Source organism: Triturus cristatus, chromosome 6 (genome assembly GCF_964204655.1).
Source record: "Triturus cristatus chromosome 6, aTriCri1.1, whole genome shotgun sequence".
Classification (NCBI taxonomy): Eukaryota; Metazoa; Chordata; class Amphibia; order Caudata; family Salamandridae; genus Triturus; species Triturus cristatus.
The window spans coordinates 505,197,531-505,222,617 of NC_140589.1; the positions used below are offsets into that span (position 1 = coordinate 505,197,531).

General features: G+C 45.3%; 1 protein-coding gene across 2 annotated transcripts in view; it reads left to right on the forward strand.

Moving 5' to 3' along the window:
- Positions 1-25,087, forward strand: part of FAM135A (family with sequence similarity 135 member A) — a 907,387-nt gene that overhangs the window by 839,390 nt on the left and 42,910 nt on the right. For both annotated transcript variants that reach the window (XM_085610912.1, XM_085610914.1), the window contains one exon: positions 9,325-9,438. In XM_085610912.1, coding sequence (XP_085467038.1) covers positions 9,325-9,438 — 114 coding nt within the window. The remainder of the gene's footprint in view (positions 1-9,324; positions 9,439-25,087) is intronic.

Genomic DNA, 25,087 nt, shown 5'->3' on the forward strand with positions numbered 1-25,087 from the left:
TGACTGGGCGCTTTCAGGTTAATGTAGCAGGCTCGTGCTGATATACCATGCTTGTCCGTTTCTCTATTTGAAATCCCCCTGTGTGCCTCCATGTGGTGCCCCCCTGGCTGGTTGGGTGTCCCTCAAGCCCGCTGACTGAAAGGGTCATCACCGGGACCCATGGATTACCTCCGAGTTCTGGTCTACTTATGCAGATGGTCTAGCGCACACCTCTGCATGGTCCTTCACCATGGGTCTAACAGTAGGTGGTGTGCGTCGTCTAGTCCCCCGTGTGGGTCTGGTCTGCAGTCTTCACGTGTGGAAGGGGATAACGTGGGTGTGACCGGAGTGAAACCCGGCCCCCGGGGTGATTCAGTCTGCCTCCTCCTCACTTCTTGGGACTCTGCTCCCCACCAGGTGTAGGAAAGTGTTCCATAATCTTCCTGCCTGTCCGGACTAAAAGAAGTCTCTTAGTTGGCCAGCCATCATGTTGAAGTCAGGCATGGTAGGAGCTGGTTTAGCTTTGCAGAGCCTACTGGCGCTTGTTTCTTACGAGGCCTTAGCCTCCTTGCCTCACAGATTACTTGTCTTGCCCGCCATCAATGAGGGACACTCACCAGCCCTTTGTGCTCCACCGTCCCGATGTCTAGTTGTCTTACAAAGCGATACCAAAGGGGATGATGGATGGAGCGTTTGAGCAGATCAAACACTCATCCTCAGTCAATTTATCTGGGTTTAATCCATCATCATTCTTTAGCTCACTCCACCACCCCAGTTCAGACATGGCCATATGCAAATCAGTCTGACCCTGTGCCTCATGGGAACAGTCCAGCCCGAACTGCCAAGCCATGTCTTCCCTGGACCGGAAACAAGCACCCTGGGACCGGTTTCGCTTAGTTGTCTTAAAAGGCTGCCATTTTGGGTTCAGGCGCAAGTCCCCGCGGGACGCTCACCGTGTTGCAGTGAGTTCTGTCAAGTCCTTTTCGCACCTCAGCCCGTTATAAGGGGACAACGGCGCCGTCGGCAGTTGCACCCTGGTTTCTAAGGTCCCTGGCTTTTTTTGCTGTGTTCTCCCCGGGGGGTGGGAGGGCTCGTCCTCGATTCGATGTCCCCCCCTGCTACACCACCTGGGATTTACAGTCGCCTTGCGTGCTCAGCTGCACCAATCCATGCCCGCCACATCAGTCCTCTCTTGCCGCAGAGTCTGCTTCATGGCTGAACCTCCGCACCACCTCGCGGATCCAGTGCCATCGGCTCTTTTCTTGTAGCCTCGCTGCCTCCCCCTCGAGTGCCCCTACCACGACTGATCATGAAGCAACATTGGCCAAGTTGAGGTTTCCCCTCTTTATGCATTGTTTAGTGACTTGCTTGTGTGCTCACCGCAGAGCCCTAGTGGATTAGGTCCACTTGGCCATCTTGGTTGACCACACCCCTTCTTATTTCTTTTTATTCACCTTTGTCAGTTGTCTTTTGTCAAATTAATTTCTTTCAGTCTAATTATTTGCTGGCTTTAACACAGTTCATCAATTCTTTCAGGTTTGAAATCACTAAATGGTGCTTGTCAAGTTCTTGATTGTAATATTTATTTCCGAAATCTTTTTTAATCAATGCTGTTTTGGTGTGGCATATCATGGTTGTTTAAATGAGTCTGATCTCAGTTTAGGACTTGGATCTGATGCATTAGGCATATTCACTGAGCAATAAGTCCATTCAGGTGCAGAATACCTGCTACAAGGCACTCTCACTCATTTGGATTTCCTTCTTGTCTGTTGATGATCTTTTGTTTGGCTTATACCACTAGATTCTCTTTCTTTGATGATGGTATGTGGTATATGTTAAATTGACACACTAGATTTCAGTTGCCTCCTACCATTTGCCATCCAGTCTCCAAATGGGTCTTTATTTTCTCACACTTTTTCCTTCATCTGGATCATTTGATTGCTTTTGTGATGCTTCATCAGTTCCTTTATTTTCGTCTCTTACTTTTTCTTCTTCAGTAGGTGTTTCGACACCACTTTGTAAGATTTCAGGACCTTGTACCGGTGGGAGACTTTGCTGTGCTTCACCCCACTTTTGTCTTTCAGGATGTACCAAAGATCTCTGACTTGGCTCAAAGAACACCACTTCATATGGGCACCTATCTCTCTAGGTGCGCAAAATATGCACCCAATTACGTATCTCAGCACATTTGACAGCAGTGTTGGTAGGCAAAATGATCTGGTAGGGGCCTTTCCACCTTGGCTTCATTCAGGATTTTCACACATGCCTTTTCACCAAAACCCAGTCAACTGGCAGTAGCATCTCCAACCTGGTGGAAAAAAAGAACACATTACATCAGCTAATCCTTTGCAGTAATCTAGCACAACCTCCGGCACAGAAAGCAGTCTCATAGCACGTCTAATGAGAGTTTTGTGTGCAGATATTCCAGTTTGCCTGTCAGGGGTGCTTCAAAGACTCATCAAAACCAGTGATAAAGTATTTGCCATTTCAAAGAAGTAGATGCACAGACTTTGGCCAATCGAGATTTCAGCTTGCTTTTCAACTATTCAGTTATACTGAAGTCTAGGAACGATAGCACAAGTTCAATCTCTTTTCCACTTGAAGTGCCACACACAGCATTCCAAGGACCTCATTATTCAAATGGGTCCCTAAGTCTGACTCCAGAGAAACCAGGAATCCAAACCACAGAATAAGTTCACTTAACAGCAATTTAGCCACAGTGAGGCTCTCATTTCTCTGTGATGGGAGGGCTTCCACCCATCAGGAGAAAATTCACAGTATAACCAGGATATATCTCAGCCCATTACAATCAGGCCTTTCGGTGAAGTCCATCTGCATCCTATTAAAGGGTCCTCCTGATCTTCCAATGTGGGTCAATGTTACAGGTTTTTTCCACTACATTCTTCTGCTGCCATGTTACGAACCTATACATAGCTCTTCTGATAGAACTCTGCATTGGGGATTAAACCAATTCTGCCTAAACAATCTAACCGTCGCATGCCTTCCAATGTGTGCAGGACCATCAAAATGTTGTGTCATGGGAAACAACAGTCTATCTAGCAACACTGGTCTTCCATCAGCTGAAACCCAAATGTCTTCAGAATTTTTGACACATCCCGCTCTGATCCACCCTTGCAGTTGTGCCACTGAAATGTCTACCTGCAATCTTTTGATTTCTTCCCAAGTGTCAGCTACTGACAACAACCTTCAAAAGTTCCAATATTGTGCATCTGCATATCTATTTCCAACTGTGACATCATTTTTGCCACTTCTGTGAGCTACACATTTAACCACAGCAATCTCTTGGGGTAACTGCAAAGCTTCTAACAATTTCATCACATATTCATCATTCCTGATGACGTCATAAATTCCCTCTGTGTCCATACTTGCCCAAAATCATGGACCACACCAAAGCCATACTGACTATCTGTAAATATAGTTACTCTCTAATGAGCTGAAAGAGTGCATGCTAATGTAAGAGCAAATCATTCTGCTACTTGTGCAGTGGTAGTACCTCAAAGCCAGTAGTCTTCTGCCACTTCCTGAATCGTCCAAACCGCGAAAGTTGCTCTCAGAGTTTCCTCATTGTCACATAAACAAACAAAAATTGCATAGTCAATGATGTGCCCCTGCCGGTCGCATGGAAGAAATTCCTGGGGCTAGAATGGACAGGCTACGTCCTACATCCCCCTCCCATGGGGTACTGTTGGAGTGACAGATAAACTGGCCAAATTGGTCAGGATGACCACCAACGTATAGGTTGTGCCTGATTGGAATAGGACTCAGCCGCTGGACACCAGGGGAATCCAACTAAGTGCTCGCACCAGAGAGCCAAAAAGCAGGCGGCCTCAAACTCTCATGGAGTGCCACTACTGTCTCTGAAGAAACCACAGGGCTGCCTATTGTCGCCTTACGCTATACCACGAACAGAATAGGCTGTTATCAGGGCTACCTCCACAGAATCCATACACACAATAAACCCCAGAACACCCCAAACATGCAATGAATCCAGAACCTCAGCACCAACTAAACACCCCTTCTGAAAACTCACTGCAAACATAAGAGGAGCAAAACAACATCAGGGGACTTCAAGCCTTTATTTTTCACACAAGAAAACCTCAAGGCAGCCAGGCCATGTCGACCAGGAATCCACGATAGTTTGTCATCTGGGTCCCCGTAGGTGTCCCAGGGTCCCCTCTTCTGATGGTCTCCTGGGGAAGGGTTGACTGACCACTCCCTCGGGGGGAGAACAGTTTGCAGAGGAAGCAGGGTGGTCCCCCATTGTTGCATAAAAGCAGTCCTTTGCTCAAGCCACTACGGCGTGCCCCAGATCCAAAGCACACCATTCTTCAACATTCTTCAACATTTTTCGGGCCTCCTCCAAATGGAGGCCCTCCTCTAGTTCCAAAACGAGGCAAAGAACTTTGTCAGCCATGCACAAATCTGGCACCAAGCCTGTGGGAAAAATCCACTCAGGCAAGTAGCGGGTTACTCACAGCACAACAACTCTGGCTGCCCACCTGACTCCCATCGTGGGCAGAACATTCACCCTCCTTCTCCCCCCTTAAGCTTCCAAAAACATCCAAGGTCTGCTCATTGGATAGACCGGGTAGGAAGCCTATGTTCTGAGGGACAGGGGAGCGATGGGAGGGAAAAGGTCTCGGCAAATGATTTTCGCAGCCCGCACCTGGGGTGCAGGGATAGGCTCACCAACCATGCCCAGATGGCCAAAATGACAGTCACTGGACCACATGACCGTTCCACCCCAGCAGTGGCCATATCCAAGTCATAGAGCATAGACCAGCGATGGTCACGATAGCCACAGTATCCCATCAGGAAAATCCATTGAATCCAGTAGCACCACTGCCATCAGGCCGAACACATAAAAGTCCCAACGAGACCCCCGACTCTTGGCGAGAAAATTCTGCAAACCCATATAACGCCAGCCATTTTTCCCTGCAGGGACAACAGGGGTCCACACACAACCTCCAGTATCCCTTGTAAAAGTTAGCCACGCTTTTGACCTTGCGACATCTGGCCTTCACTCTGGATCCTGGCCCCTTCCCCCTGGTGTATCCTTCTTTGTCCCCCTTTCCTTTCCCTTCCCCTCTGGGGGATGCACTTTTCACTGTTTTCTTTTCTTTCTTTCTGTCCTCTCCTCTCTCATGTTCCTCCCTTTGTCTCTTTATTGTTGTATGATGTTTCTTGTTTTATCCATAGCAAAGTATACTAATATTGGCACAGTATGGACTGTTTCCTTCATGCGGGCGGGGGCCCCCACCTTGATTTGGACCTTGATTGCTTTGACCGCTTGTTTGATTTTCTGGCTATGCTGTTATGCTATCCCTCTATTGGACAGTGGAACTCTAGTTTGGCTTCTGCCTTTTGTTCCCTTCCATAGTCCCTCTCTGGGGCATGGCGAGGGTTTCCTTTTTGATGCAGTCCCTTGTGGTTTGGGAAGTCGTTGTGCCTTCATTACATTTGTGTTCCGAAGTCTATGGAGCTGGGGTTCCCTTGTTGGAATGGGCCCGGAGCTGATTACTTATAATGTAGCCCAGCTTTTCTTGCCCTTCCGCCTTTGCCTTCTATTTTCTCTGCCATGTATAATTTTTCATTTGTTTGAACTCAATAAACGGGTATTAAACAAAAAGTTAGCCTCGTCCTAAACCACAGGTAACCGCCCCCTGGTACTTGCACAAAACTCTCCGACAACAGCCTAAAGATTCTCGACCATTCCAGAAGAAGGGTGTTATCCAGTAACTTAGCCCAGTTAGAAAGAATCCTCGTTCCACGCAATGTGCAGAGACCCAAGGGACGTGCACGTATCAACAGACACTATAACCTAAAGTTAAACATCCGCCTCTCCTCACAATTGAACGCCGCCCGTGCAGGTCAAAAGGAGACCACCTCAAAAATATCACACCTTTAAGCTGTGGCAAGGAGAAGGAGGTAAACCCATATTATGAATAGCCTTAAAAATGTTTAATAGTTACCATTTTCACAAAAATTCTAGCACCTACTAAAATTAGGTTAAAACCCCCCCATTCCACTAAAATTTGATCACCTCCAGTTCGAGAAAAGTTCACACCCCAGTAAAATCATAGAGCGTACCATTTACAAATAAATGCAGGAATGTTCCAAAACTGCCTTATGATCTGTTTTTTCCCAAGCTAACCTATAACACGCAGCTTCTATTTTGCAGGTCTGCGAACTAAACTACAAGTGCACCAACGCGACCGCAGGCTGCCATTTCTTTGATTAAAGCTTTCAAGCACTTTTTACAAGGCCAATCGCTCAAGTAACCCAAACCCTGAACTGACTTTTGTAGCCTCGTCTTAAAAGATGTTTTTCTGCCCCACACCGGGACAAGACAACAAACGACAACCAACAGACGATAGGCCGGACAACAGATCTCTCCCTTCAAGACGACCCAACAGCTACAAAATGATCCCTAAGTTACGTCGTTTTGTATTTTTGTACACTATCCCTCTAGCAGAGGTGCTCTCCAGCCCCTCCGGAGCCAAAAGTATGCCTAATCTCATGAACTCTACTTCTACATTCTTGTAACGCATGCTCAGAGATCTCTCTCACCTCCACCTATACTGAACCAAACGCTAGTATTCCTCATGCATTACACAGCGCACTCCTACACAACACCTGGTATCAGTACATGACCGACGTAGGTACATAAACTACAAACAGGTCATGTTATGTCTGTTCACTGATACCTCATGCCATAGGCGAGGACAGGATTTATTTTTTATAGAAGATGGCCCCTGAAGAAGCAAAGTGCCTCGTCCATCTGTACCTATGCAGAATCAGGGCACAATTCCAACCCAATAGAGTAGAACCTCGTAGGATACTAGTAAACATCACCCGTTATGAAACCAAACCCCACTGCACTATATCTCTTTACCGAGCCAAGTGGCATCCAATCTGAGGTAGACAGGATGCGCAGAAAGAGCAGTATAAGGGAGGGCACTGTTTAGCCCAAGGACTTTGCAGAAAAGTGATTCCTGAAGGTATCAAGATCACTGCACCATTGAACATCTTTGGGGCCACCATCTATAATGACAAATGGACCCCAGACATGGAATTCCAGTGCAGGGCCGCTCAATCACGCAGGGGGGAATGAGTCCCATGGGAGGGGGTCAAACGCCAGCATAGACACCCCGTGACAGGGGTAGCAAGATCGATAGGTACACATGGTTGGAGGGGAAGGGGCAACCACTAATTGTACGTAAACTTACGTTGTACTCTTGATGTTTCAGAGGCAGAGTAACTATACTGTTGGGCAGCAATGAGAATTGCAGCATGATAATGCACATACCAGACATGCATTGGGGCACCTCCACATTGATGGATTACTGCTGGGAATGTGGGGACTTTGCTTACACCCAACTCGTCCCCAGATGGCAGGGCCTTTGCACCCTCGTGAGCATACTCACCCCAACCCTGGTTAGCCCTCAACATCCGTTACAGAAGAAAACAACTCAGTTGCATCATACTCGAAGGAGAAGAGCGGCTGAGTATTTTGGCTGGGCTCAGTACAAGGACATTCCAGAAGAATTTAAACTGTTCACAGAGACTCAAATAAACGCCAGATAGTCAAATCCCTTCTTCACTGAACAAACAAAAGCAAACATCTGCCTGTTGCAAATAACCAAATGGGAGACGATGAAGATAATCAACAGTAGTGAGCTCGGCTTACACGCTATCATGGAGGAATTGAGAGCCATCCGCCTCATGGTGATGCAACATCGGTACGTGTTGGACTTGATGACCACTATGGAGGGTGGGATGTGTGCTAAGCTTGGTACTTCCTGTTGTACTTTTATTCCCGGAAACAGTATGAACAATGGAACATTAGCCCATGCCGTCCAAGAACTGCTCTCCAAACTATTCACATTGTTAATGCTAATTCGCATTGCTGTACTTCTGTTATGTGGTTTCCTACAAGTGGGGTTTCCTGCACTAAAAAAGCTGTCCTCAAATTAGGTAGTATGCACATAGCTAGGGAAAAGGTAACAGATCCCACACATACACACACTTTCTCAAAACGTAACTGTCATGACATGTGAGGAGGATAGAGAAGTTGAAGAATCAACGAAATGGAGGAATATTGGAATGGGTGAATATGATGTCAGTGAACTCATATCATTGTTATCGGATTTACCCAAGGTGACCTCCCCATCAACCTTGAGTCAGAGATACATGGTTAGACAACTACTACAACCCCCACCTATCGAACACCAGGTGACAGGTGGGGTCTCTCTTAACCTAAAGACAAACACGTGCCCAGGGAAAATCCTTATCGATCCCACAGATAAATAGTTTCACCACTAGCAGGTCAGAGGAAATTGGCGCCAAAAAAACACGTTTGGCCAAGGACTAGAGTTCCCCAAAATACTCCAAAGCTAGATACCACATGTAAATAAAAACACTCAACCAATCAGGACACAACAGGCACACCACACATTGTGATCACATGCTTCTCATGCCAGACATCTAAACACATACACATTGGCCCACACTAGCTTTCCCCCTCCCCCCCCCTCCCCCCCGGCCGAGAGCCATCTGTATCCTTAACAGATGCCCGCATTTGTTGATTTATGACTGAGATGCTTTTTTGGAATGTAGGAAATTGCTTTATTGTACCTCATGAACTGTATATATCAGCGGCAAAAACTTTGTACACCGAGAGACTTTGAGTAGACAGATTTTATTGAGCGTTTAATTAAACCAACTTGTTCCTGTTATGCCAAACGCCTCTTGCTTTTTTCATTTATTTGAGGTAAACTCACATCTGAGCAACTAGTGTATTAGTAAATGGACTAGTGCCCCGTAGGAGAAGACTGCTTTGTGCCTTTCTCCTACGGTGCACCTGCTCCTGTGCTGCAGTCAACTATCCCAGCTGTCTCTGGGATGCAAGCACCACTCACTCCAAAGCCACAACAAAGAATTATGGGCAGTGGAAGTACATCGCACACAACCTGCTAGTATCAGACAACAGCTGTACATAATAGGGATCTGATCATAACTACCCCTAAAGGGCTGCCTCCCCCAATTCCATGCCCGGTATACATCCTCTGGAGCACAGCGATTCAGATCTACATACTAGGTTTGCTCTCTCACACTGGGAGTGGCATCTTTGTTTGCAGTCAAGCTATTCCCCATTTGAATATATTTTTAGTCCAAAAGCGCTTTATCGTTAGAGAAAAGATAAGTTCAAGAAGAAAAATGATGCACAACATATTGTTAAATGTCTATATATCAGCTAACTTATTTGCGATTTGTTGGTGTATTTTTTGATTGTGATCACCTTTCATAAACCTTTTGCTACAGGTCTTCAGTTCTTCAAAAATGTAGTCTTAGTTGGGTCTCTACAGGATCGTTATGTACCTTATCACTCAGCCCGAATTGAGATGTGCAAAACAGCATTAAAGGATAAACAGGCAGGTAAGAGTAAAGTCACTTTATTTACTTTTTCTTTTTTGAAAGTTGTCAGCTTGCCAAACACTCTGTAGCTTTTCACATTGTCTGTGCTTAATAAAAACTGGGTGTAATTATGTTAGGATACACATGCACTTGTTATGGGAATGTATGTGTCCGAGCTTCTGGATATCACATTGATCCTGTGTGCATGGCATACTTTCCTTAACAGTACAGCACTGGATTCTCTCTCTCTCTCGTCTTCAGCTTTATCATGGTAGAAATAAGATTCTCAGTTTGTCTGATTTCGTTTTCAGCTAAATAGGGAAACTTACCAACTCAGGTGATGTTTTTGAGTTCATATAGAGAATTACTTTCAAGACTACAGTACACTAATTCTCCTTGATGAACAACCTCGAGTGATACCTGAGAGACAAAATGAGGACGAGCAGTCTTCATTCATACAAAATGTTTTCCTGGAGACAGTGAAACTGTTGTAATCATTCACAACCCTTGGACATACACTCATATACTATGCCTGCATTCTGCAAATGAAAGTTCTCTTTCCAAACCAGTGAGTACAAATTTAACCACTGCCCTTGACATAAATTCCACTCCTAAATCTAGTGAGCATGTTATCAGTAAAGGGAATGGCAAACAGATTTGTGCCACCATTCAGTATTGCCGATCTTTACACCCGTTGTGAGTCTGCTGGGCTGTAGGCTGCTTTGGTCCCTGATTATTATTTTTTTTAAAACGACTTTTATTAATTTTCATGTGAAAATCATACACATCTCCGTCGCTGCTTTGATCCCTGATGTGAAGAACGTAAGCAAAAAAGGGAGCTATCATAATAAGACGTAACTGAAGTGTTAGAGAGTGGTTTAATGAGTTGAGGTGGCTTGGTGTTCAATGCAAGTAGCACAGTACTATTTTGATTGTTCCAGTCATGGTTTTAGAAATTGAAATCTGAGCTTGATCCTATGACAAAGAGCAGACAGAATTAACATCCTGAAAATGTGCAAAACATTCAGAAGTACCAAAACAGTTAAGATTGAAAAGACAATAAACATCTCACACCAATTTATAAAATTAGAGAAACAGTTCATAAGCAAAATCACAGAAATGAATCTTAGAAATATTTAAGAGAAAATAGCACAGCAAAGGGTTAATTGTGGTTAATGGTCGTGGTTTATGTTTCCTCTAATTTGTTTCCTCTGTGTGCTGCAACAAAGGTGCTTTGTGCACTGCAACTAAGGCTGCTTGCACTGAAGATAAGCAACAACTTAATATGCAAGCAAGTGCGGTGTGCAACCTACCAAAATCAGTGGCATAATAAGGATGCCTTGGGCTCTAATGCAAATTAGAACAAGCATTGGAATAGCCAATAGGTCTCGCCTTTGGGACCTTATAAGTGTTTAGCCAAGTAACCGTAGATGTTGTTGCACCAAGGATATTGTGCTGCATAACTAAATACTTACAAGGTTCCAAAGGCGAGTACTATTGGCTATGCCAATGGTTGTTTATACTGTCGCATTAAGTACAAATAAAAGTATGTGTCTGGCTAATGCATTTTGTGCAATAAGAGAAACAAGACTTGAGGGGATAGGGAGGTGAAATATGTAGAAAAAAGCTGATTCATGTGTAGGAAAGAAAGCGCCTGCAGCTTTACTCCTATGTACTAGCGCAGACTGCCTTTTATGTAAATATCAGAGGCATGTTCACAAACATGTAATGTATTTGACTGTTTCAGCGGATATGAGGTGTGCCAGTAGCCTGTGCTCTTACATACTTCTGAGCCACACTAAGACAATACAAACTGCCAACCCAACAAATAAAGCTGTCTCCCTGACGAATGTGAACCAAGGTGATTAAAGGGTGAGAAATAAATTCGAACGTAAGACGTTTTTCTCAGCTGCAAAAGAGTGGGGCATCAAGGCATGCCAGAGGCAAATCAGGTAGCAAGATGATTGTAAGGTTGGTATGTACAGTTCTTAGCAAACAAATCACAAACGGAAAACTAACTTTACACTATAAGAGTACAGTAAAGAGAACGCGCCTGTGTGGAAAGAATAAGGATACAGGGGATAGCTGTGCATGCAGGAACGCGTGGCTGTGGGGGTTCTGGTAGAGGCCAAGAAAAGGCAGCCAAAAACATGGTGCATAAGACAAGGGATGTGGGCAAAATGAGTGATTTGCCCTCCCGACTGGGCTTCACGAGGACAGGCTCCCATCAGGTGTTGTAAATTGAGAGAGCGGCGGTGGTCCTGGGAGGGATGGCGCAGACTTGCAAAGCAAACACGGGGCGAAAGAAACACGGGCTGACAGGGCGCCGAGCTGCAGGGACAGGCTTGAAGCCAGCAAGCGAGCTGCCTGTCAGAGGTGAGGGCCTCTTGAGATGAGTTGGACTGGGGGGAAATGCCCCTCATAGAGAAACAGAACCAGCCAAGAAAAAGGACACACAGGAGCAACTGAAGGGAACTGAAATCAAGCACGGTCGCGTAAGTGAAAGCGACCCCGCTGGGTTAATTAGTAACATGATCCAGGAATGCAGCTGGCACACTGCGCGCCACTGCTCGCTCCCGAGACCCAAAGGCCATGGGAGTGAACGTTTACAGAAAAGGCGGGACATACACCTGCCTTTGGCCATTTGCATGCTTTCATTTTTAAAAAGCCACACGCAATGGCCAATATAATGTGTGGGTGGTAACAAAATGACACGGGAGGTCTGTAGGAAGTTTGGAGTGCTTACAAGAAGCCTCCCCAAAAAAATGACCTCCCCCCCCCCCCCCCCCCCCCCCCCCGGTTGAATTTAAAGACAGCCCTTACTGGGGAGTAGGGGGCTCCTTTCACCCCTGGGCATGGTTGCCACTGCATCTTGTGCCCTAATCTTTCTGCCTATAATTCCTCTCTATTTGCTATATCCATGCCACTCTTATCTTTTCCTCACACCTTTTCTTATCCCGGTTCACTTCCACTTCATCTGTTAGCTTGGCCTTATTGCCTTTCTCCCTTTTTTTTTTTTTTTTTTCTCTCCTTGCTCTTCCTTACCCTCCCACTTTTCATTCTCTATTTCAACTCTGCTCTTCTTTCCCCTCATTGTTTCCTCTCTTCAATCTACCTCCTACTCTTCTCTCTACCACAAAATATCTCTAATCTCCCTGTTCTCATTCCACCCTTACTGTATCCAATCTATATCTTGACTAGGCTACTTTCTCCTCTCGCTCCTCTCCTTGGCTCTGACCTCCTTGTTAGTCACCTCTTAATATGCCTATCCCCTGTTGGTTGTTTTATTGTACTTTCCTTCTTTCCCTCTCTTTTTCCTGTCCTTTGTATTGTTCACTCACCTTTCTTTCTTTTCCTCACCCTTTCTAATTTATTCACTTTTTTTCCATTTTCCATCTTACTTCCTTAGCTCATCCTCTTCATATAAGCCTCCTTTTCTCTCCACACTCAAATCTCCCCCCTCCTTCACCCTCCCAAACTGTCTTTCCTCTCCATCTTTCTATTATTTCTGTCCTTCCTACTTTTCTCCTTTCCTATCCAGTACCTTTTCTTACTTTCCAATCCCCGTTCTTAACTATTCACCATTTCTCTACTCGCCAATCTTCCTTTGCAATGTGTCTTTCCTATTTACTTTTTTATTTTCTTACAGACTCTCCTCTTCCTTTATTCTCTTTACTTCATAGCCCAGTGTCACCCCTTCACTCTTTCCCCTCCCTAATATCTCACCTCCATAGCTGCCCTTCTCCTCCCCACCTCATTGTATCCATCTCTATTTCATGCCACTCTTTTGTTTTTTTCATATCGCCTCATCCATCAACTTCTAAACCCAATGAATAAATGTTTGGCCTCTGGTTGGCAATAGCCTCTGTTATGAGTTTTACCAGTGCCTGCCTGGGACCGGTTTCACTCTCTGTGGCAATGCCTCTTCCCCGGCACCTGCCAGAGGAAGAGGCTACAGAGCGCTAAACCCAGGGAGACACTTCACAAACATTCTTATCAAAATGAGGGGTAGACTGTTCCTGGGTTGCTTGTGTACTGGTTCAGAGAGGACCTGGTCTGGCACCATGGGCAGGATGATCCTATTGGAGTAGGGTCAAGACTGATGTGCATATGGTTAGGTCCAAAATGCGTTGGCTTGTAGGCAAAGGAACAAACGTTTGGAATGCTAACCTGAATGATTGCCAGTTCACCTACAGCAAGCATTCTGCCATTACCTTATGTGACTTTGATGTAATGCACCTAGTGGCAAAGGTTATGCCCATATGTGGGCCCCTTTGCTCACTGTGCCACTGGAACCAAGCGACACCCGACTGAAGGGCACCAATGAGGGCAAAACCGGTCTTGTGTTGCTTGTGTCCTGGCTCATGGAGGACCTGGCAGTTCAGAGTGGACTGTTCCTATTGGAGCAGGTTTAATTTTGACTTGCTATTGGCTGGGTCAAAACTGACGTGACATGGTGGGCAAAAGAAGAATGGGTTGGAATACTACCCGGCGTGACTGCTAGTGGCTAGACTTATTGCAAGCCTTGTTCCCATCACTTTTCATGTCCCTTTTTCAATAAACTGCAGCCAGTGCGGAGAAGATTGGACCTATCTCATGACTGGGCTGCGGTGTCTTTACACTGGCTGCAGTAAAAATAGCCACGCCTCTGACCAAAATCACAAGTTAACATCACCGGTGGCACTCACTCTCACCTCTGCCCCACTTGCCTAACCTTCTAAAGAATCCTCAAAGGGTAAAGGGGCAGGCAGCCTTGGCCAGGCCAGGCGCCACCACCCTTGCTACCACTAACAGGCCGGCACTCCCTCCTCACCACTTGTGATAGCATAGAACTGGAAAACTAATGTGGTGTTTGGGTACTCTTGTTTTTATATAGTGCTTAATACTCTGGACAAAGCTGTGAGGTATTCTGATTTGCCTTGTGATTCTGAGCACCCTTTTGCACTGCATGGTTGATAATGATGTTGGATGTAGAGTATCCCATATTCTAGATGTTGGGTGAGGGGCATGAAGTTCAAAAACATGATTCAAACATGCTTCTGTGAACATCACTGCAGTCAAATATGAGGTGCCGCAGCGAGGGAAAATTGACCTAATGTGTAGTTAGGTGAATTTGCATAGCTACATTTTAGTCACCCCTGAAATGTTATGTGTTTGTAAGGTTTATGAGTTAGCACTCTTCAAGAACCGTAACTAAATGATAGCTCTTGGAGCAAGTTTAGACCTTTTTTACAATCCGAAATATGTCTACAGAAATTTGGAATGTTCTATGCAATGCGCTAACCATTTTTCTCTCATGTCTCAGGGACCCATTCTCTTTGGCATCCTCATTGCCTTCTGAATTTACACAGTACAGCAACATTTGCTCTGCATTGGTCTTTTGGTAACCTTATATTAGCTTGAAGTAAGAATACAATTGTCCTCATAATATTGACAAATCTAGAGATTCTGATCCAGATTTATAAACTATTCACAAAGAGTTTGCACCACAAAAGTGACACAAACCCAGCACACAGTGTTGTGGTGGTATTTATTTCCAACACATATCATGATGTGTGTAGGAAGGTTTCCCCGAGTAATGCAAAGTAGCCCTATGCCCTAGATGGTGCTCCTTTGCCTCAAGGGGGCGTACCATAGGTTATACATGGGTGTTCCTATGCGACCACCCATGGGTTTTGAGGAAAATCCCTATCTAAAACATTTATAGATGGGGATTTGAGTCAAAAACATATATCTCCTCATGGCAGGCATAACAGTAGAGTAACTTTTAAAAGTCCCCATATTTTTCAAACTTTGCTAGTGTGTGAACTGTACAGCACACACACAGTGGGGAAACTTCTAACATCTTTGTACTTTGTACTGGAATTATACGATTTTGCTGGGGCTGCCTTTTCCACATGAGTATGAATTTACCACATAATCCATCATCTGCTGTATAATTCGAGATTTTAACCCCAAAAAATAGTTTCTAGCTTGAATAAATAAAATGTTTCTTAAACCGGGACTACTTGTATTGCTGCAAAGTGGAAGGCCCTTCGCAAAGGTTGACAGGTCACTTTTCTGTTGCTTATTGTTGTATTTGTGTTAAATTGGTACTAATGAGGTGAAACATTTGCACAGATAGTGTTAGCATGTGTAAAATGTCAAAATAATGAAGTAATACTATCACAAAATATGCAGCAATACACTGCGTAACTTGCCTTTTCTTGCTCCATAATTAACCCCTTCGCTGCGGCGTGAATTCCGCCGCAGCGCTGGGGGTGTTTGGGGGGGTTGACGGCGCCGCTGTGCTCATGACGGAACCACGCAGTCATGAGTCACGGGTGAGCTGTGCTCATGACGGCGTGGTTCCGTCATGACTCCACCCACTGCGCTAATCGCCCGCACAGGCGGGGAATTAGCGTCGCGTGGGAGGAGCGGCCGCCAACGGCCGCAGCATGACGGAACCACTCCGTCATGAGCACAGCGCACCCGTGGCTCATGACGGAGTGGTTCCGTCATGAGCGGGGAACGGGTTAAACCTAGCCGCATAATATGGTCCTCTCCTATATCATAATTCCAGTGGCCTAAATTATGGCACTAGGCAGAGGTGTACGATTCCACAAATTAATAGGGTTGGTACTGGCTCTTAAGCAGTCGTGCACAAGCCAAGCCTTAAAAATTTGTGACATGTCAATCATGCAGCACAGATTATGTTAGAATATGTTAAGGTGTGTTCAAGATTAAAAAAATTCAAACATGTAAGCACCTCACCTTGATACATCAGATTATGTGCAAAGTATGTATTAAAAGTAAGAGTTTTTAAACATGAACTGAGAAACATTCCTACCCCCCACCTGATCACCACATAATAATTCTATTAGTGATCTAAAAGGCAAGTCCGGGATCATGTGTACCCTATATGTGGCCTAGGTTATAATTATAAATATAGTAACTTTATAAGCTATTAAATCAAATATAAGGGTTGTTTTGTACAGTGCAAAACCTGAATTTGTGTATTTGAAGGTGCCCTCATTTGAGACGACGAACAAAAACGTATTTGGACTAAATAAGAAGTACTTACCGTTTTTTACCGTGAAAATAATATATTTTTTTTACAGTTTTCTGACCAACATTTGCCAGAGCGCCTTACATGTGCATCAAGACTGTAACCTGTTTCCTCAGTTCCAAAGTCAGCAGCATTAGACGTATTGCCACATCCACACCTCTCATTGCAGAGTGAAACACATTGACACGTGTTTTGTTTCACACTGCCTGCTTTGGGCCTCTTGAAACACACTGCCCTTAAAAGAAGCAGCCCCTTTATCATTTAAGTAATTTACTGGGCCTCCTGGTGCGCAGCCTGCCTCTTTTCTTTTGTTATGTATTTTGGTCCTTGAGCGGAGAGCGTGCTCTCAGATAGTGTCTGGGCACTGTAAGAAGCAAGACTGTGCGAGCACCCGCGCATCCTAGAGGGATTATAGGTCGTGGTAGACCAGTCCCTAGGCACGATTTAAGGCAGACCGCGATTTAGCACAAGTCAGATGTACCAAGTAGATTGTCCTCACTAGTGCTTGGAAGTTGGGAAGTTTAAAAAAGTTTCTAAGTCCCAATCTGAAACGGGACTTTGTCGTTTTTCTGTGACATACCTCTTCTCAATGCGAACCAAGCCTGAAATTCTACCCTGTGCCGTTAAACTGCCGATTCCCTTGAAGCTCTGGAGCTATTAAGCAAAACTTTTTCAAAAGTTACAGAATTTCGTTTGGTGCCCAAACCACCCCAAATTACCACTGCCAAAGTCCACTCAGGGCGAGCACTAAAAGACTCTCAGGGTGTCAGGCAGAGGGCAACAACAAAGTTGAAGTTCCGGTCCAGTTAACACTGGTTAGCTGGGATTCTTCACAGCAATATCCTCTTCTGCCTTATGATCCTTGGAGCTCCTTTTGTCCTGGAATTTCAAGTGGAACGAGGTCAGACCTTCCCTGGTCTTTCTCACAGTTACCAAGAGTAGCAGGTTACATCCGCCTGGTATCCTTTTGCAGCTCCAGCAGTGTTCTGAGGAAGGCTGGGCAAGGGTCTGGCTTTGTATGATCCACCAGTCATAGGGACACCGTAAGACACTCCTAGTTTCTCTCTGACCAATGGAGGAAAGGTTGCCAGGCCCTGATCTACCCCATTTTGCAGTATTTCCTGTTTACTATACTGCAAACATACCCAAAATGCAATGTGTTAGGACAAATCCACGATGATGAAGGTCCCCAGCCACACTAAACTGAAATAGACACCATACCCACAACAAACACATAGACAGCAGTCTGGTATGACAAAAAGAGCAGAGTCCTTCCGCAACCAGACAGGGGATACAGAATTGTCCTAGCATCCTGCTCTTTCTCTTTCAAGTGCCCCGAAGTGTTCAATGTGACTCAACATGTCAGGCAGGATTTGACACTGTGGTGTCAACAAAATGCCCACAGCCCCCAACTTTCAAATTCTGTTGAGCTGAGAGGAGTCAACTCTGCACGTATAAGTGTGCCAATTTTTTGCTCCTAGTAGGAATTTCACACCTTATTCAGGCCAGTTGCAGGCTGGAAGAAAAGTTACTTTTTCCTAATATTTATTAAAAATTCAATGTTCCTGTTGAATTGGAATTTTTAATAACTATTAAAAATAGTTGTTGAATTATTTTTCTAGATGGTCCCATTCCCAAGATATAGTATTAGTCTGTACTTTGATTTTCTACATAGGACAGCTATGGCTTGCCACAGTGAAAATCACTTTTACACCCTTGTCACTTCTACATGTTCCACTTTTAAATAGCTGCACCCTACCTTGTGGGCTACAAGGCCAACCCGAGGATGACCTACTAATATTTTAAAGGGATGTTTTACCTGTCAAAGGGGGTTATTTTAACAGGTCGTGCTGCATATTTAAACTACAGCCATCAGGCTACAATGGCAGGCCTGAAGCCATGCATTCCTTGTCATGCTAATGGATGGTACAGTAAGGAATGCAGTCCATAGGTGGCATTTAACTTTTCATTCCATGGATGCAGTTTCTACACCATATACAGTTGCCTGATAGGAGATTTAAATATATGAACAATTTGGGATTAGCCCATTTCTACTTGTTTACGGGAGTGAGAGCACATACACTGAGTACTTAACAGCAGTGCCCAAGTGTGCAGAGTTAAAACCCAGCAATAAAAGTCAGTAAAATAAATGAATTTACTACACAAAAAGGGGCATTATCACAGAAAATACCATTCCTAGTGCTCTGTGTCCAATTGTTTTCTAAGCTATGTGGCGGTTGTTATTAACTAATCTAGGGTTATGCTTCCAAGACCAGATTTTTACTTTGTGCGTCAGCTTCTCATCTCCTGGATGACTACCAGTCATGCTTCATATCACGCTGTAGCACAGAGTCCACTACCTTATACACTGTAGATGATGCCCCCTTGTACACAGATAAAGATATCCCTTGTCTCATAATATTGCTGGAACTCTCACTTGACTTCGACAGAGTGTCAACCAAGCCAACATTAGATGCACCCTGGAGTCTCGAAAGGGATTCAACGGCTATGTCCTTCACTGGTTCACCTCTTACTTTTTCAACCAATACCAGTTAGTTTACATGGGTACCTCCAGGTCACAAAAGATCCCTATTGCCTATGCAGTACTACAGGGTTTCATACTGTCTCCTGTCAAATCAACCTTTACATGGAGCTCCTTGGTGCTGTACTCGCAGATAACAGCATCATAATTCACTAATATGCCGATGATACACAACTGTTCTTAACAGGTTCCTCTCCTTCAGACATCCATCTCAAACATTGCTTACACATCGTCTAGACCTGGATGTCCAGCACCTACCTGAAGCTTAACCTAACTAACACAGAAATCCTGGTATTTGCCAGTAACAAGAAACAGTACAAACTAGGCTCAATTACATGAACCTTGACGGCTACAAACCCCACTTTTTACTGATTGCCAGGTTACTTGGATTCACCCTGGACACTAACCTCACCCTCAAGAAATACATTAACTAAAAAAATAAAGACAATCTGGTTCCAGCTCTGTCGTCTAAAGAAAGTGAAACTATTTCTTCCAGAAAGTGACTTAAGAACTGCTATTCAAGCTGTTGTACACTTGTATCTGGTTGATGGTAACACCCTGCTCTATGGCCTCCCAGACTCCACTCTAGCAAACTTTAATTGCATCCTACACACTGTAGCACGTCTTACCCAGGGCATGCGGAAATACGATCATATCACCCCCATCCTGATGGAGATCCATTGGCTCCCCTTGCCAGTCTTCAACATTTTCAAAACCTGCTGCATCATTTACAAAGCCATCATGAATAGCACCTCAGCTTATCTTGCAGACAAGCTTATTCTAGCACAACCACAGTCATCAGACTTTAGAAAACAACGAGGCAGCAAATCTTTACTACCTGTGCACCCAGGATCTGGAACAATATCCATATGCATAAGGACCATCCAACTCTGCTCCGATTTAGAAAGGTGTTGCACCTGTTTAAAGAACACTACATCACAATGCAATAAACGTCCACAACATGGCTGCCTTTCCTATCACTCATTGACTCAATGCTTGTCTTTGACCCTGTACAGGGCCCCAATGCCTTTTGGCAAGGTTTCCACTGTGGAAATACCATGCACATAAATGCTTGCATACGTATGTTGGTTCTCAGCAACTACCTCTCTTTTCTCAGTCTTAGACTTTTATTTTTCCTTTACTTTTAGACCATGTAAGCATTTCAAAATAAACATAGAACCCATATCATCATGAAACTCCTGCAGGCTAGGTAGCTATTAGGAATTATGTCATTTCTCAATATTCTAAAGCATCACACATGTATTTAACTAAAACGAAAGCGTTGGTTAGGATGATTAATTTTGAAGGAGGACATTGTTCAGGACTTTATTCACCTGCTGTTTCAAACTGTTCTGCCCAGTCCCAGGTCTCCACTGGCACGGTGAAGAAGTTTGCAGATTTGGCAAAAATTTGAGTTTGGCCAGAAATATAAGGGCATTCTTCAAGCATAGTTCCTTCAACCTATGCTTTACACACAAACAGGAAGAGCAGCAATGATACGCATGTAACATATTTTTGTGAAAAAAATCATTACTTTGCATTGCCATATTGACTAGTTTTCCTGGCTGCTACTGGATTGTGTCTCTGTCCCTGTAGTTCAGACATTTTACCACTGTAATCATTGAGGTGGTGCTCTTGGATTGTGTCTCTGTAGGTAGTGAGGTGCTGCTCATGGACAAAAACACCATTAAGGGACCCAATGTGCTCTTTCAACATAAAAAGAAAGAGGGTAAACCTTGAGGAGCAACCTGAGTTGAAACCATCTCTCTAGCTTTTAGTAGTGTTGGTGCGCATGGATAGGCCAAAAATGTGGATGTCGCTGCACCTGGTACATCCTTCTGGATCCTGTTTCTGTAGGTAAATAGTTATCAGTTGGAGTTCTTGCAGGGAGCCTTCATTCTGGTCCACTCTCTCTGCTAGTCTAATCTGGTCCTCTCTCAGTAAACCAAGTGCATTTCTGTTCTCTGAGATAGCAGGTAAACTTTCATCAAGTTTATCAGGAGATGGGGGAACAGTTACTGATTGGGATCCATTGTATTTCTCTCCTACATCTACAGCTCAATAACTTTTTTCCTGACCTCACTTCAGCTACTGGGAATGGCCTCTTACAGAGCTTAGATTTTTGCGCATCCACAGAGAACCTAGTGCAGGTATGAGTCAGTGGTGGATGTGCCAGGAATGGCTATCATTACTTGATCTCTTGACCCATGACTGCTGCTGAAAAGGGCTGGACCACTATGTCAAATTGTCACTAATGAATCTGGATGTAATGGGCTGGCCTTGCTTTGGAACCCCCTCCGGACCAGTATGCCACACACAAAGGGAGGGGTGGGGAACAAGCAGCCGGCTCACTGCAGTCTTTCTAAGGAGAACCTCTCCAGTCTGACTGGAATGACATTTGCGCCTAATGGCTACAAGTGAATGGGAAATGCATTGTTCAAGAATCCCCAATGCAGTGCTTGGATTTATTGGACATGCGATTCCGATCGGGACACACCATAAAAGCCTCCAATGTTGGGACCAGGTGAATGAGTACTGAATTATGAGTCTCTTTATTATCATACTGCAAAACAAGAGGGTATATCTTCATCTGATACAGACTGCTAACCTCAGATCCTGACTTTAGAATGTTCCACAGGCGTCAGACTGTATCCGGAAACCTTTGTGCCATGGTAGGGTCCATCTGCTCTGCATTGGCGTCGGAAGTGACATTGTGGTGCCTATATAAGCACCACCCGGCACGTTGACATCAGTTCATTTCTTTCCATACCAACAGCGCAGATCTGGAAAGCTACATCAGTCTTTTTTTTAACCAACTTGTTCAACCTTTTTGTCAACTATTTTTTAACTATTGCCATCAGTGTGCTAGGGACGTGTCCTCTGCAAAACCTACAAGGTTTAAATATCACAGACTGATGTCTGTGTCTGCTCCCCACTTGATCTGTCTCTGGTGCCCGGGGTCTATCCACGGCCCCTAAGGCCTGTGTTGAGTTCAAGTTGATGCACCAAAGAGCGATGCGCGAGCAGGAAATTAAGCTCCTAGTGACCCAGTAGAAGACGACTCGGTGCTGTTCCCGGGGTAGATGTTGAGCTGTTCCCAAAGCATTTCTCACGGATGATCGGCTTTGCTTTACAAGACTTTGTCATACAAGTCTAATAATTCCAAGCAGCATAAGAAGTCATTGTAGCGTTCTTCACCTGTCTCATCCAAACACTGTGCGATAATCACTGCTCCCGCACACCAACTGCAGAGCCGAAGTCCAAGCCCGCTCCACACTATCTGAGTTCCAGGGAGCTGGAGCAGTGCCCGCCCAGTTGAAAGAGTTCTACAACACCATGCATGCCATCTTCGGGCCACTGACTCCTCCTGGCATGCCTTTGGTCCCCATGGAGCAGCGAGGTTCCCCAGTCTCACCATTGCTGACCCTGAGACTATTAGCACCTCTGAACAACAAACCCATACACTTCTCCAATTCCTAGTGGGTGCCGCTCCGACAGCGCTCATCATCGATGCCTACGCCGTCCAGATTATATACACCTCTGGGCTTGCTGCCTGTTTACAGACCCTTCCTGACTTAGGGGTGTGAAGAGGAAAAAAAGTATGGTGTCTTTGGGGATGGCCCTGACCAGGAAGAGTACTGATACGAGGAGCTGGGTGATGCCAGCAGACTGGACGCCTGCCTAGACTTTGACATTCTTTCACCTCCTGGCCCAATTTCAGAGGAAAGAGCATCCTTCACAACAGTGATACTCAGGGGAGCAGAGGTCCTTGACCTGCAACTACCTATAGTTTAGGTCAAGACCAGTGTCTTGGCAGAAGTGCTTTACCCAGGGTCCAGCTCTGTGGAACCTGTACTCCCCTTTAATGAGGCCCTCACCGACATTCTCCTGGGTGCCTGGGCTAAACCTTGCACAGAGATACTGCGCACCACATGATTACCTGTCACCATCTTCCTAGCCCAGGAGAGCTGGCCTTCCTCTTTAAGCATCCCTTTCCTGAGAGCCTGGTGGTACAAGTCTTGACAGCCAAAGTTAACTTGAACGCATTACCTTCCACTCCACAGGATAGGAAATCCAGGAGGCTGCATACCTTTGGGAAGCAAATGTTCTCTTCCACCAGCTTGGCTTAAGGGTCAATGACCTCCACATGTCTCTTGAGCTGATACTTCCATGCATTATGCAACTCGGTTGCACAGCTGCTTCCCATGCTTCCTGAAGAGGGCCACAACATTCTGAACTAAGCCGTAGTGAATGGCCAGGATGCAGAGAAGTTCGCAACCGGGTTTGGGCTGGACACCACAGACTCTCTAGGCAGGGCCATGGCCTGTATGATGGCGCTCCGTTGCCACGCGTGTTTGCGGTCCCCTGGGTTTTCCAGAAAAGTGCAATCCCTGATTAATATCCCTTTCCCGGTGTACCTGTCCTGGGCATCTGCCAAGCAGCCACGTGCCTGTCACTCTATACATTCATTACTGCTAGGATAGTCTGGTCCATCGAGAAGGGCATTTTGTCTACTCGGTCATCTAGGACCTTTTGGTTTGAGCTAGTTCGCAGCTCCATCTCCAGTGAGGTATTTCTTGGGTATCTATTCTGAGGTGGGGAACCTGCGGTTAGATGTAACTATCAGAAAAACAAGTTTCTTCCCTTCGGTAATGCTTTTTCTGGTAGAGACTCTCACCGACACTCACATCCTCCCTTTTCTGCAAACTGGGCTTTTCACCCTAATATTCCCATTAGGCACTGTACAGCTTCCGAAAGCATGATGTCCGCAGGCGTCGGTTCCGGAGGTCAGAGCAGAAGTCGTCTGGCCCTTGAAGTCACACACGTTGCAGATCGAACTCCTTGCGGTTGAAGTCAGGAGAGCTGGTATCGGCGAGCGTCGGGTGCTGCTGTGCGAAGTGCAGCGGTACGGCTTGCGATGCCTTCAGGTCACGGTGCGAGTGGTGCCGTCAGATGGCGTTGTCAGTTAGACCAGGCTTGCGGTGCCCTCTGCGGTGCCTTCAGGACACGGAGACGGCGGGTTGCTTTTTCTTCTGTTGCAGCATAAAACACACAGTCCCCAGTGCTGATGGCACAAGAACTTGAAGTCTTTGCTGTTCCTGAGACTTCTTGAACAAGGGGCAAGCTCTACCTCAAGTCCTTGGAGATACTCAAAAGAAAGAAGTTGCAGAAAGTTCAGTCCAGTCCTTTCACTGCCCAAGATAGAAGCAGCCACTGCAGGCCAACACAGCAAAGTACTCAGCAAAGTGGTAGTTCCTCCTCACAGCTTCTCCAGCTCTTCTTCTTGGCATTCTTCTTGGTCCAAAAGAGTTCTAAAGTTCAGGGGTTTGGGCCCCACTTTTTATAGCCCAAACTCCTTTGTCCTTTCAGGCAGTGAGTGTCTGTGCCCAGCCAGAGCCAGTTCTGTCCTCTTTGGTGCAGCTTCTCAGCAGGAGGCAGAGTCAGCATTGTCCTAGGCAGTCAGGGCCTATTCAGGTGCAAGGGAAATCTCCTCATACCACTCTAAATGCAGACCGGGCCTATTAAGGCGCTAGTGAAAACTCCCCTCACTACTCTGAATGCAGCCCAGGTCTATTAAGCCCAGCCCTGACTCATCCAGACTCTCAGGAGCCACTGCTCCTCCCCAGCCCCTGTCATCCCAAAGACAGAAAGTAAATCCACAACTCCAGCAGAGGCACAAAAGATGGCTAAGCAAGAAAATACCTACTTTCTAAAAGTGGTATTTTCAAACACAGAATGTAAATATCATCTTCACAAAAAGATGCATTTTAACATTCTGAGTTCAGGCATACTAAACTTTATTTCTCTACCTTGTTCCCAGGGCCAGTTATGTTTATAAGATGTTATAAACAAACTCCCCATTCTTTCCTATGGGAACAGGTAGCCTTGCAATGGCGAAAAACAAAATTGGCAGTAATTCACTATCAAAACATGCCACACACACCATGGCATCTCCTACCTTTCACATACACTGCACCCTGCCCATCGGGGTACCTTGGACCTACCGCAAGTGTGTGCACTTGCCAAGTCGATATGACCGTTACAAACTGCGTGCAGACTCTGCAGTGGCAGGTCTGAGT